The sequence below is a fragment of the Ammospiza caudacuta genome, chromosome Z, assembly GCF_027887145.1.
Source record: "Ammospiza caudacuta isolate bAmmCau1 chromosome Z, bAmmCau1.pri, whole genome shotgun sequence".
Taxonomy (NCBI): Eukaryota; Metazoa; Chordata; class Aves; order Passeriformes; family Passerellidae; genus Ammospiza; species Ammospiza caudacuta.
Window position 1 is genome coordinate 22,377,815 of NC_080632.1, and position 14,463 is coordinate 22,392,277.

Genomic DNA, 14,463 nt, shown 5'->3' on the forward strand with positions numbered 1-14,463 from the left:
TGCACAAGTCTTGCAGACAGTCAAGGGTTATGCGATGTGGAGAAATCAGGGCCATGTTTCCATGTTTGTCCTTTATGGCAAATTAAATGGGACTACTTTATTTCTCCAATCAGAGAGGGTGCAATTCAATGTACTGACCTGTCAAGAAGTTAAACTATTTGGTTTTTTTTTTTTTTTTTTTTTTCTCTGAATCAGGTTACTTTTGTGATGTTGAATGCACCTTGCCATGTTACTGGCTGCAAACAACATCCAGTACAAAGCAAGGAACAGAGCGCTGCAATGTGCAGAAAGAGAACAGTCACCAGTGGAACATCCTGTCTTACTAGTTCTCTCCCACCTACCATACACGAACAGACAACCATATAGCTATCATTTTGTTATTAAATTTTGCCATTCATTTTGTCATTAAATTTTGTCATTCATTTTGTCAGAAACATATGACGACAGTTTCCTGCCTCCACAACACTGGAAGTAAGAACTAACAGTGTTCTCCTGGCATATGCAATATGTACTTTCTCCAATAACTGTAAAGCAGAAGAGCTGCAATTTAACATGACTGAGGAGGCTCTTTTCTCTATGAAAACTAAAAAACTGTAGCACATTTCCATTTGATAATCACCAGGTTTCAGGGAAAAATGCAGTACATCACTTTCTTACTTCATACAGCCTGTGATTCTTTTTGGAGTCAGTTACAGCATTTGCACAAAACTTTCTACAATTCAAAGACTGGCTGAAAAAAAATGATTGCATAAAATATGCAATCTCATAAGGAGCTCAAAATAAAATTCTGGGAAAAAAAAGTAAAACTTTGTTGTCTGCACTCATGCCAAGAGTCTGTTTTACCTAATGTTCATATTATCATTGCTAACACCTCAGAAACTGGTAGATAAAAATTCACCTTACCCATAATCATCAATCAGGTGGGAACCAAGCACCACAACATCAAGCTCAAAAAACTGTGGTTCTGCCTTAATACCAAACATAATGGGAGCTAATTTTGAATAATCAGCACGGTTGCAAGTAGCAACACAAACACGAAGTTTGTGGTTGTTTCCATTCTTCTCCATTACTTCCTTCTGCTTCTGTTTTGAAAGATTCTTGAAGTACACCTCCTGGCATAATAGAGAAAACAAGAAGTGTGTAATTAATAATAGTAATTTACTTGCATCAAATGGCAATCACTTCATGAACAATACACACAAGTGTAGCCCCAACTATGGATACTACTGCACTTGTAATGGACATCTAATACCTAACAGAACAAATGGGTTTCTCCTTCCAAAATTTAGAAGAGAAAATTTTTTCCAGTTAAAACTCAATTTTAATGCTTCTATTTCTACAAAAAGTATATAAAAATTCTGTATAAACAATATTTAAGTGTTATGAAGTTCAACTGTAATCAAACAGTAAAATTACTTCTCCCTATTCTGATGGAAACCTCTGCATAAGTAGAAAAATTATTCTGCCTTAGTAAATGAAAGAAAGAAAATCTCATGTTCCAAATAAAAGAATGGAATAAATTGCTCAGATGCATCCACTGACAGACTCTGTAAACAAAAATAAAAATTTTTTACTATGACAGCTTATGTATCTCCATTAAACACATTTTGGTGAGGTAGAGCAAGTTAAACATTTATTTCCAAAGCCCTACATACCCTTTTGTAGGCCAAAGTACATTAAGAAAATCAATAATACAAAACATCAAAATAACCCAAATTTCCTTTCCTACCAAACAGAAATGGCTAAGGTGTTAGCAAGAGTTTAAGTAAGCACAATCCTTTTGGTATAAATCTGATGTTATGTCAGATTTTTGCTCCACTCTGCAGATGCAACTTGTTCTTGATTAATGGACAAGGCTTGCTTATCCTTGACTCAAAGCAGTATCAATCTCTACTGATTTTGCCAGCTAGAAATGTGTGACAGTGCATGATAATATTAACAGGAGAAATTCCATGCTCCTTTTAGACTGCATCCAGATTTTTTTCAGTAAAGTTCTAAAAGAAAGGCTACTGTGGTATCACACTCTCATGAAACTTACAAAATCAAGATTCAACTTAAAAAATTTCAAGATTTGCCTAATTTTAAGACATTAGTTTAGGTTTCATCACACATGATCATACAATGCTTTGGTGTAATAGCAACATGAGGGTTGATCAGGAATCTATGCCAAGTTGTCAAAGGTAATGCGGTATCTCTAGTCCACTTGCCATCCATTATGGCTCTGCAAAACTATTAGTGAAAACTATCAGAGAAAACTATCAGTGACCATCACTGGCAGTGACACCAGCCAGACTCAGATCTAACAGACCCCACTGTTTTTCCTCATTTCTAAAACAGCCTCTCTTCGGAGGTGGTTCTGAGCACGATGTCCTGTCATTATTTATGTAAAACTGGCCACTAATTCAAATAAAATGGTGCTCAAGATGTGAATGCCACTTTTGACACACCTATAAGCTTGTTCTTTGAAACTGCATGAACAATTTAAGTATAACTAGAGCCAAACCGCTCACAAAACTCTTCAAGTTGGCCACTGCTGCATACATATTCTATACTATATAAAACAAGAAGCCAAAGTAAAAAACTGCAAAATAAGGAAGTGACAAAGACAACTAAACTGAACTCCAAGTTACCCGTCTGAGATAGGACCACCATGACCCCTCTAACAAAGCAGTTTCTCTTCACTTATGCAAAACAGTCTTTTAAGAAGCAGAATAGTTTTCTTTCTTTTTTCTTCAAGAATTGTCTGAAATTCTAAAAACCTTCCATCCAGACACAGAATATACCATCTCCTAAAACAGAAGGTCTGTAAGTTAAGAAAAAATGAAATCTCTTTTTCCACCATTTTTTCACAGATCCAACAGAACTGAATCACTAGCCCACATATCTTTCCAGCGATGAAGAGATCATTTAATTACAGTTAGTATTTGGCTGTAGTAATGGTCTCTTGAAATAATTTTAGACGTAGATGTGGAGACACTCCAAATCTGTCTGAATTGACTAGAATCAAAGGCAGTTTCTGGTATTTGTCCATTTAAACTTCTGTTAACATTATATTTAAAAGCAGAATTATTTCCAGTACTGCCTTAAAACTCTGTAACACAGTAGTTTCAAAAAGCTGACAAGTGCAGACATTGGCCTTGGTGCAGACAGGTTTTCTATTGCTGTCAATTTTAAACACCTGCCTATCTGAAGAACCAAAATATTTACCCTAGTATAAGGTAGGTAATAATGCAGTATAATTATCAACTGCATGTGGAAATTTGCCACTAATTAAATAGGTTTATTGTTTTCGAGGATAACGTGGATGTTTCCTAAACATCTGATGTATTGCTACATCACAGTTTAACAACAGTCATTATTCTATCCCGACTCCAAACTTTTCTGAGCCTAAATGCTCAGAAAAAATAATTCTTAATTTCAGACAGTATTCACTGTCAAAAAGCAATGGCCAAGTCCCTTCAGCCATTAACAGCAAATTCCTTCAAGCACAGCTGTGATGACCTAGTTACAAAATTTTGTTACCAGTGTGGTTTTAGAATTTATTATCAGCTTTTGCAGGCAAGTCATCTCTTTCCAGGACTGTTCACCAAAATTATATGAAATAATGAATCCCGGACATTTGCCTCTTAGTTTCTAGATGTCTGACGATATACTGAGCTTGATCTACATAGAACTCTCTAGCTGGGGGATCCTCCTGTTCCAAGGTCTACCTCTTCTACCTTGTAGGAACTAGCAATCTTTAGCAGAAGGGTAAAGAAATAAAACAGTCTTACATGAAGGACTACTTGAAATACTTAATCTCCATGTGCTTTGGTCTACTGCTCTTCTATACTCCATCCTAAAGCTTTTAGATTATTACAGATTCAAGGACTTTTTGAGACTGGGAAATTCTGGACCAGACTTAACAGCAGCCAAGCAGCTACTATTTCTCTTAGCAGGCTCAGAGCATGAGACAATCCTCAATAACTCTTTCACAAACAAATGACACCACCCGCATACTCTATATTCTACATTCACGCCTCTGAAACACTGGCTTATAAAAGACCCTGTTTCTACACTCTGTGTATTCCCATGTGTTGATGGCAATTTCACCTACCCAACTGCTTTGCTGTGTGGCACGCAGGTTATTGTACCCTGAGCGCTTCCCACACCCTGTACCAGTACGTGTATTCCCACCACCCTTCTCCACCCATGCACTGAACCATCGGTTCTACATCGCCTGTGTGCACACACACCCAGGGCCCCTTCCTAGAGCCGAGTGCAGGTGACCAAACATCAAATGACATCCTCAAACACCTCTGTGAGGGTGGAAAAGCATCCATCGCCCTGCACATGTTTTAGGGCAAAAAACGCTCCCCACCATTCCCCCCATAAATGTGGCTGATGTCTCCACCAGGCCCCTTCCTGGTGCAAGGGATCAACCCCTGTGCTTCTCCAAATATTGATACACCAAGAATCACAGAATATGATTACTCCAATGCTGAACTGGAAGAGAAGCACAAAGATCATTGAGTCCAACTCTTATTCCTGCACAGGACAACCCAAGCATCCACGTGCCGGAGAGCATTCAGGAAGCATGAACGCTTCCTGAACCCTGTCAGGCTGGTGCTGCGACCACTTCCTTAGGGAGTCCGTCCCAGTTATCCTCTGGGTGAAGTGCCTTTTCCTAATATCCAATCTAAACCCGCCCTGACACTTCAGGCCGTTCACTGGCTACACAAGGCTGCCCAGGTACTCCCCCTCTTCCGCACAAGCCACGGGGACAAGCCACGCCTGCGGCCCGCCGCTCTCTCTGCTCCTCTGGACAGTGTCCCCGTGCGCACCTGTCCCCTGCGGGGGCTCTGGATCCCGCTTTTCCCGGGGACCCGCACCCGCATCTCCGGGGCTCTGGATCCCCGCATTCCGCGGAGACGCGCCCCGGCCCGCGCGCCGCCCCGCCCCCAGGCACAGCCGCGCTCCCGCCCCCGCCCGCCGCGCTCCCGCCGCTGCCGTCTCCCCGCACATCGGCGGCAGAGACGCGGCCCGGCCCGGCCCGGCTCGGCTCTGCGCGGCCGCCCCGCAGTCACCTTGCCGGCGCCAGCGCCGCTCGCATCCGCAGGCAGCAAGCCCCGCCCCGCAGGAAGTGAGCGCAGAGGAGGGGTCTGACCCGGCCGCGCCACGCTGGCCCGAGGCCCGGGCAGCCCCCGGCTCGCCCCTAGGGCCGCATGCGGGTTTGCCACCACAGAACCACAGAACCAGTTGCTTGGAAAAGACCTCTGAGGTCACCGAGTCCAACTTAGGAGCCAACACCTCCCTGTCAACGAGACCATGGCACTGAGTGCCACATCCAGTCTTTCCTTAAACACCGCCAGGGACTGTGACTCCATGCAATGGCAGCTCGTTCCAATGTCTCATCGGGCTTTCTGTGAAGAAATTCCTCCCAAAGAGGAGCCATATCGTCTATAAGAAGATACTGTCCCACCTTAGAGTCGGTTTATATATGGAATACTCCGTATATACACATCTGAGGTAGCTAGTTAAAACTGCTGGATGATCTCACGGCTTGAGTGGCGACTGCCATCATGTTAAGACCTTTTAAAGTGAGGGCTGTCAGGGAACGAGGGGCTGTGGGGGTGCTGTAGGAGATGCACAGTCAGGACAAACAGCCTACAGAGGTGTATGGAAGAATACGGCAGTAGCCTGATGGTGCAGGCTGTGCGGAACTGCAGCCCCCCAGTCAGAGCACCTACCAGAAGCGCCTGAAGAGTGCCTGGGTGTGATGCAGAATTTTATAATTTTGGCATTAATTCAGCCCAGGGCGTTGCCAAATGACAACTTCATTGGCATGCAGCACAATCAAAAAAGCTGTTAAACCAACTACCAGGTGTTGCTGTCGTCTGCGTTCCAGTTGACTGTAAAAGAGATGTGGTTTGTTTTCTCAAGCTGGAGGCGTTTGGAGGTCAAGTCTCACATTAATGAAGTGACTATGACTTGGATCCTAGCTCAATACCTGAGGCACCATGTGTAACATCTGTAACACCTGTGCCCACTATGTATTGAAACTACCTAAAACATCGCAATAGTTGAAATGGTGTCACACAGTCCTAGTAAAAGGATAATTCTTTGCCCATTTTTACTTCTCTGATTTCACATTTGTGTGGCTGAAACCTAAGTCTAGTGTGGTAGGGCCATACATTGGAGGAAGCCTGTACAACATTCAGCTATTTGGTACCAGAACTTTCCCACAGTTTTTCAGTCCAGATTGTATCTTTGTTCATCCATATAAACCTGAGGGGACTCGTATCCCTTCTAGCTTTGCCCTTTAATTCTTAGAAAAATTAGGTGTAAGACTGACTCTTGTCTGACATACCTAGAAGAAAGCAGGTGGAAGGAATGAGATAATTGCATTTCTAGCCTTTATCAGGGAGAAAAAGGTTGTCTTTCCTAGCAGTTACAAATATTTGTTTAATAAGACTTTAAGAAACAATTACTGAAGTTTTCAGCTAAAAGAAAAAATATTTTCAAGAGTGATTATTAAAGTAAAAACTCTTAACGACTTGCCCTTGGGAATTTAAAGTGATGATCTGACTGTTTCCCAAGAGAGGTAGAAAGGATCTTATCCTATGCTGACATTCAGAAAGTCCTCAGACAGCTGTGGTTCAATGAGTCATAGCTCTGTAAAGACTCAGTGTTTTGAGAATATTGCAGCACACCCACTTCTGAAGTTACCAGGCATCTTTGCTTGCAATACTGACCACATGCAGTAATAGCAACTGATAGGCACCTTAGGTTCAATTCATGTCCAATTTAAATTATTTCCATTGTTCTCTGCATCACTAGATTTACTTTATGCACATTGCTTAAAAACCCATTTACATTCTGGAAATGTCATATTAAATAAATTTGAATTGTCTGCTGTAAATGCTCTCAGGTTATGATAAACTTGCCAGCATATCTGTTTGGTTTCACCGAAACACTGAAGAAGAGCCTGAATAATATTTGAGCATGAGTGTATGGAAGTGTGAACATATGGGCAGACTCCGGTTTAAACTAGTACTAACACAGCTAGAAGCAACCACATTGAGAGTTAATTACTCTTACAACACCATCAGTGCATCTCTTAATGTAATTTTTCTGTAAATGTTCTAATGGTGTTTCAGCATGTTACAGTGAAAGGTGCAGAAGAAACAAGAAAGTTTATGTTCCTTTTGGCTATTTCTCACAGACCTCACATATTACATAAACAAGATTAAATTTTTCTTGTTACTGAGTGAGCCCTGCCTCAAGGCTTCTCAGCAGAGAGACAAATGCTGTGCAGAGAGATGAGATGAGATGAAATGAGATGAGATGAGATGAGATGAGATGAGATGAGATGAGATGGGAGGAGAAGCCTCAGCCCAAAATCTGCCTGCTCCTGTTGGTTTTATGCTTTGCTGCTCAAAATCTCCAATGACACTGTGAAGAGGGCCTTGACAAGGCCTGTGGCTGCGAAGGGGTTCATTAGAGGAGTAGGGTCTCAGTATCCAGAAAATTCATTGGCACTTCCCTCATCAGAAAGCTTTGCAGGAATAGTAAAGGCTCTGCAGAGACTAAATGGTCATTAGTGTCAAAGTGTTGGGAAATGTTGGAGATGAGGAGCGTACTAGTTTTGGGAGAGGTCATGGTGCTTAAGATCTGAATAGAAGAGCGGGTTTGGTTTGCAGCTGGTTTGGATTTGCTGGAAACCCATCCTGCAAAAGGTGAAAGGTGCTTAACTGGGATGGTCGGTGCATGACGGTGGCCAGGAGATGGATAGTGTGGACAGACAGAATCAGTAGCATTCTGATCTTCTGCACTGGTGCTAGCCACTGTGTGTTACTTATTCCCTTCTGAAAGCAGAGCTTTATGACTTTTCAACATCTACATGATGTGAATCTTTATTATTTCTCCTTAATTTTTCATTTATGTCCATTTTATTTATGTCAAAGACACATGCTGAGAGTAAAAGAACTTCCACTAAGGTTTTCAAAAGCAGCTGAATGTAACAATTCTGTACTGTCCAACCTAAAATACCTGAAAGCAACTTGAATTTTAAAGATCGGGGCTTTCAGAAAAGCAGGCCCTTCTGAGACAGCCAAACTGATAACCTCTGAAGATTCTGGCATGGTAGTGTTCAGCTACTGAGAATGCACTCCATTATAAATATTCCTTGCAGAAAGGGACCAAGTACCGTGCACTACATGATATAAGGAGAATATAAATAGTTACACACAGTAGGGAAAGCCTAATAAATTTTACCTTCCTGCATTTTCCTGTTTGTTCTTCCTGGTTAAAACTACCAGGTGAGGTGTGCAGTTAACAGCAATTGTGGACAAACACATCACAGTTCATATCTGATGTTCCAGAGAAGGGGAAGAGATCAGGGATAAGACAATGCCATAGATGCTATGAAAAGGGAAATTTGGAGATTTATTCTCTTGTCATCGTAACACAGATCTCTTACATCTTTGCTCAGCGTCTTATGCCCACAAAATGGACATCTAAGACTGTAAGACACAGAATTCCCAGCTAAGGGAGAAGAAATCAATAACTATATGAAAATTTGTTCTTTATCTCTGGAAAGATACTGTCCAAAGAAATCAATGAAGCTGGTGCAGGGAGCTATCTTATGAGTAGCAAGGTGGGGATCAGTTTCTTTTCCCAAGTAACAATGACAGACAAGAGGAAATGGCCTCAGGGTGTGCCAGTGGAGGTTTATTCTTGGATATTCAGAAATATTTATTCACTGAAAGGGTTATCAAACATTATAAGCAACTGCCCAAGGAAGTACTGGAGTTATCACCCCTAGAATTATGTAAAAGGCACATAGATGTGGCACTTAGGAACATGATTTAATGTTGGATTTGGCAGTGCTGTATTAATGGTTGGACTTGATGACTTTAAGGTTCTTTTCCTATCTAAATATTCCATGAGTCAGTGTTAAAATTAGGTGCTTCAAAAACCCAAGTAAGAAGCAGAATTGTGAATCTCATTGAAGTAATTAGGAATTAGGTAAAAAACATTCTGTACTTTTTTTCCCAAGAGTTTCCAATGTTCTGTAATAGATTACAGTACCTTTTTCTTCCCTATTTGGAAAGATGGCATATTCTGGTGTCTGGTGTGTTACAAAACAATGGCATTTGCATATATGCTATAAAATGTGAGTAAAGTTTATTCTAACTAGGTAGAGTTGTAGAATGTGATAGATACATGGCACAAAAAGCAAACTCTTTATAGAGAATTCCTTGGTCAGAGAGGGGTGTGTGTGTAGTGTAGGCTAGGATAATATCCATGTGAAACCCATGTAAAGCAGTGGAAAGAGTACTGGAAACCTCAATAGTTTGGGGTGTTTTTTCCCAGTTCATTCTATGTCTTGAGCCTTTATCTTAATTTCTGCTAAAAAAAAACACCACAAAACTTTTCCTTCCCACTCCATCTAAAAATAGTGGATCTGACCCACTTTTTGCTGTCATCATGTGACTAACTCTGCTTATGTGATCAGTTTAATTCTTCAAATGGGTCTGTTTTCTTCACTTGTAACCAATGCCGTTAGGGTTACAGCTTGTCTGTTTGCTGTTAGGGTTACAGCTTGTCTGTTTCTTCTGAAGCTCTACTTCTTGTTCAGTCCTGCTGGAATGATTGCTGCTGACGATTTTTTGACACACATCAGACATCCACTGGGAAATCTGATGAAGTTCAACATACCCAAGCTGGCTTCAGACCAGTTGGTCTTGAACAATGATGGCAGCCTAGGCTGGGGTGGTTCTTGTGGTGCAATTCTTCCTCTTACGGTGCCGTGCATCTACACCCCTGGATCAGCAGACAATGTGGTTCTCTTAAAACAACTTGGGGTATGTTCAAAATGGAATCAGTAGAGTTGCTCTACATACTCAGAATATTTGGATGTGATCCAGTGCAGAATGAAGTTGATTGGAAGCTTACCTCATCAGTAGGTAAGACACTGGGTAACTTTGCCAAGTACAAGACCCAATTTCCACCTCAGATTTATATATATAAATACCTGGTCGAGGAAACCATGAAGAAAAAAGAGCCAACTCTCCAACAGCCAAAGATGCAAATGCCTCTCATTTGTGAAAGTCTGGAAAGAAAGTTCTGTTAAGCTTTACCAGTTCTGACGCTAAGACTGCCTACTTTTTTCACTTCAAATTGACATGAAGTGCTGAAAAGAAAGTTAAAAGTCTGGCAGGAAGGAGGAATCAAACTCTGGCCACTTCTCACTATTAATAAATACCTGCTGTGTTGCACACTGGTCTAGAGATTCCTCTCTGCTGTTCCTGTCCAACTGCTATGTTCTTTTTTTTCATCTCTCCTAATCCTTTTGAGGCTCTTTCACATCCTACTTGAATGTAACTGTGTTTTTCAATGCGACTATTAGATTACCAATATTTGAATTATTATATCTTCTCTGGTAATTGCTAATTTCTAATTTTAAGGAGTACTAATTCTACTACATAATTACAAAAAAACAAATCCATTAAGAAATGATCCATTATCAGGATTAAAGAATTATAATAGTAAACATGTATTTCCACCCTTTATGCCATATTAAAATAATTTCTTTCATGTGTAGTTTGTGGATTTTGGCTATTAACTAAGACAAAAAATATGATGAAAGAAGAAAATGAGATTGTAAAGTTACAGTACAAAGCAGATAGTCAGTTTACATTTACTAAGACAGGTGAGGAAATTTTGTGAGACAATATAAAATGGACACGGGTAGCAGTAGCTACCTTCTCTAAGTCTGGATTCTCCTGTCTTTCAACACACTAGGTATTATTAGGTGAGTTATTCAAATGTCTCCTTTAAATATGTGACTCTCAGAGGATTCTTAAATCTTAATGTATTACATGGCTACTATAATTCCCTGAAACAATTTCAGATTTTCCATTTGAAGAAGCTTGTAGAGATGCAACAGAAGGCTTAAGTGCCAGTCAAAAGCACAGTGGTATCAGGTATTCCACAAAAGTACATCTGTGGTTTTAATTCTGGAATAAAGAATAAAGTCTCCTTGTTTTTTGAACTGTCTGTAGGCCTTATTTTCATTACCAGAAATGTCCAGGAAAAGTTTGTTTTTTCCAAACAACAAATAAAAGTCAAGGAAAAATAAAAACAAGCACACCATTTTAAAAAGAGGCTCTGTTTCTAAAGCCTTCAACCAACAAACCATCAGTAAATTTGCTTTGACTGGACAGTAAATCAAGATCTTGATGATGAAGAGTAAATCTATGGAATTCAGGATGACATTTAGGAAAAAAACGAAAAAGCCCCACATGCTAAATTGCCATTTACTTATTTCCTTCTGGCTTTCTGATACTAATCTGGAAAAAAAATCACATGCAGAGCGCCTGAGTCAGCTGTTATTCTAGAATAGTCTGATTTTCTCAGCTGGATTTGCTATCCATGTTCTTTTATTAAAGCTTTGATTTAGTAACAGATGTTTCGATGAAAAATTGTCCAGAATTGCAGAGATATATAACTGCTAAAATATTCCCTGATTTTTGCAGGAAGAGCAAGTCTACAACAGACATTCTAATAGACACCCATGTCCTTAGGCTGTACCGAGTCCCTCCAGGAAGGACCATACACTATTAAGAGAACAGCAGCCTGTTTCCCCAAGGCCTTCTTTGTGCCAGGGTGTAGGAGGTGGACACAGACCACTTTCTGACTGGCCTGGCTGCTGAGGCAGTATTTATAAAAAACTCAGCCTGAATGTATCTGACAATGAGACTCCAGGTTGAGACTCCCTCTTACTTTTCCTGTGCTTTTTGAAACCCTCTTGTGTGTCTCTGAAAGGCAATTATGAAATACTGGCATTGTGTGGCATGCTGTCATGCCTGTGTTTTCTCAAAGATCCAATGATGCAGCTCAATCTTTTGATTAGAATTAAAATTTGATTACAATTGTAAGAAAAAGCATAAAATTTGAACACAATTTTGAAAAGGACAATCCTTAGTCGTAAGTACTTAGCGGAAAAATCCCTGTGATTGGCTTCTACCACGAAATCATGCTTATTTGCAGAAAATGTTATGGGTGTCCTTGACTCTGCCCTAGTGTCATTTTTACATAGCCCATAAAAATCTGCCTTTCCCGAGGCAGCACAGTGTTGATGGGACTCATGTCCCCAAGTGTTGGGCCCCCAACCTTCTTACTAGTTAAAAATCTCCAGGCTGCAGGTAGTCTTGTTAAGTTCGATATGCTTAAAGAGCACATCACACATATCAGAGGTGAGAAATTTTCTGGTAGAAGAGTGCTCCTGCTCCCAAGTCAGACAATCCACACAGCTCCTGTATACTGACACTCTCATTTAAAATCTTGGGGGATGTGCAAACATTGTATAATTTCCATCAGCACCCTTGATTTCCTTAATATGAATGGGGAGCTTTGTTAATTTTCAGTTTTGTCTCTGAGTTGGTTTACTCTTCAGTATCTGATGTGCTGACATGGTGATTTCAGATTTGGACTCAGAGCACCATAGGAAAGCAGTGCTACTAGACGGCAAAAAATGTCAATTAATTTCTTACTTAAAAATAAATACGACAGATATATTTTCAGTGCTTTTTGGATATCAGTTTATTTAAAGCCTGTATCTGAGTCCTAGAGGGATACCTTCACTGGTGAATAGCCAAGGTGGTATTTCTCAACACCTCCAGATCTCAGGGAGATCTGGTGCCAAATCTGAAGTCAAAGCTGGCTGGAACACAAGGGGAAAGGGAGGACAGGTAAAGAAAAGCTTCAGAGAAACAACTGACATGGTAGGACATTCAGATTGAAAAGGGACAGGCCTTCCTTGCATGATAGGCACACACCTTTTGTTTTGTATTTTGGCAGACATCACCTCTGATATCTGTTGCACACTCTTCAAGCATGCAGAGAGCTATAGCTCCTAGTAGTTAAAACCAGCTGTCAGTCAGCCACAAAACCTGCTCTACAGGTGGCAAAGTCAATAGCCTGGAGCAACAGCATCAGCAGGACTACTTCCTGCAGTGGCACTGCTAGTCCAAGATCAAGGATTCTGGACCGCTCCCTCCCAAGAGTCTTGGCCCCCTCTCCAGTGCCATATTTCCAGCCCTTCTGCACTTGCTATCCTCCCTGCTGTACAGTTCCCCTCTGCCTTCTCCTCAATGGTGTGTTGACTTCACCTGTTGGCTGAACGCCTTCTGAGAAAACCTACCTGAAAAATTAGCCCACAGAGATCAAGTCCCCTTGTTATCCTGCCTGTATTCAAGTCTCTTCTCCCAAACTCTGTCCACATCCTGCTTGAAAGTGAATCCTTGGAGCATGCATGCCTTTTTTCCTTGTACTAGTATAGCACCTGGAATGCTGGGGCCATTCATCATTGCCACAGGTTCATCAACAAAATAAAACTGAAAATTATTCTAGACCCTTGCCGAGACCACCTTCCAGGATGGGTGAACCTAATGTAGGTGAATCTAATTTCTCATCTTCCAAATAGAAGAACGACAGTCACAGTTACAAGGAACAGTGTGCTAGCTTCGGAAAAGGTCACTGGCTCCCCACAGCTTGCTATGGACTGGGTAATGAAAAGAAGCCAGAGAGAAAGGGCACAAATTCAGCCCAGGGCAACCATTCAGCACAGGTCTCACGAGAACTTCCACATCAGCCGGCACGGCCCCAAATCCCGTGTGCCCGCTGAAAACACGGCGATACAGAGGCGGGTCCCGCGATGGCCCTGGAGACGGCGCCTGCCGTGACATCCTCGCGGCGCGGGCAGGCAGCTCCCTCCCTCCCGGCTGCATCCCCCGGTGCCGGGAGCCGGCTCGGCGCAGGGCTCGGCGGAGCGCTGCCTGCCCGGCCGCCCCGCGGGGCTCAGCCGCGGCACGGCCCCGCAGCGCCCCCGGCCCGCCCGCCGTCCCCCGCGCCCAGCCCTGACTTACGTGAGGGCCGCGGGCCAGCGGCTCCCGGCGCGGCGGCGCGTTCGTCCCCATGGCGGCCGCCGGTGCCCGCCGCTTTGCCGGGCCGGCTCTGCCGCTGCCAGGCCGAGAGACACCCGCGGCCGGGACCGCCCTGCAAGCGCCGCCCTCCGCCCGCCGCCGGGAGGGGTGTGCGCGGCGCTGGAAGGCGCCGGAGGGTCGAGGGATGAGGGGCTGTGCTGAGGCTGCTCCGTATTCCGGGGTGGTCCCGGCGACCGAGACTTCAGCACTGCGTGCGCTAAGGCCGTGCGGTACCCCCGCAGGGCAGCGTGGGAAGCGGGGTCCTACTCCGGGTATCCCCCGGTATCGCCTTCCTGCGCTCCCCTGTGCCTCGGGGAGCCGTTCCCCTGCTGGGTACCCTCAGAGCACTCAGCGGTGAGGAAATGCAGGCAGCTTTACTGCTACCAAGCATCTCTGTGGTTATTATCCGCTAATATCCATGACACCTAGTGTGTTTAACATCACCAAGACTACCCAGATCCGGTCAGAGCAACAGGAATCTGCAGCTGTCTCA

The 14,463-nt window shown here is 42.8% G+C and overlaps 1 protein-coding gene across 1 annotated transcript in view; it reads right to left on the reverse strand.

Annotated features, from left to right (window-relative positions):
- Positions 1–13,996, reverse strand: part of GNE (glucosamine (UDP-N-acetyl)-2-epimerase/N-acetylmannosamine kinase) — a 35,036-nt gene extending 21,040 nt beyond the window's left edge. The window contains exons 1-2 of the mRNA XM_058823628.1: positions 13,914–13,996; positions 904–1,112 (exon numbers count right to left, since the gene is read on the reverse strand). Coding sequence (XP_058679611.1) covers positions 904–1,112; positions 13,914–13,964 — 260 coding nt within the window. The 5' untranslated portion in view covers positions 13,965–13,996. The remainder of the gene's footprint in view (positions 1–903; positions 1,113–13,913) is intronic.
- Positions 13,997–14,463: the final 467 nt, after the last annotated feature.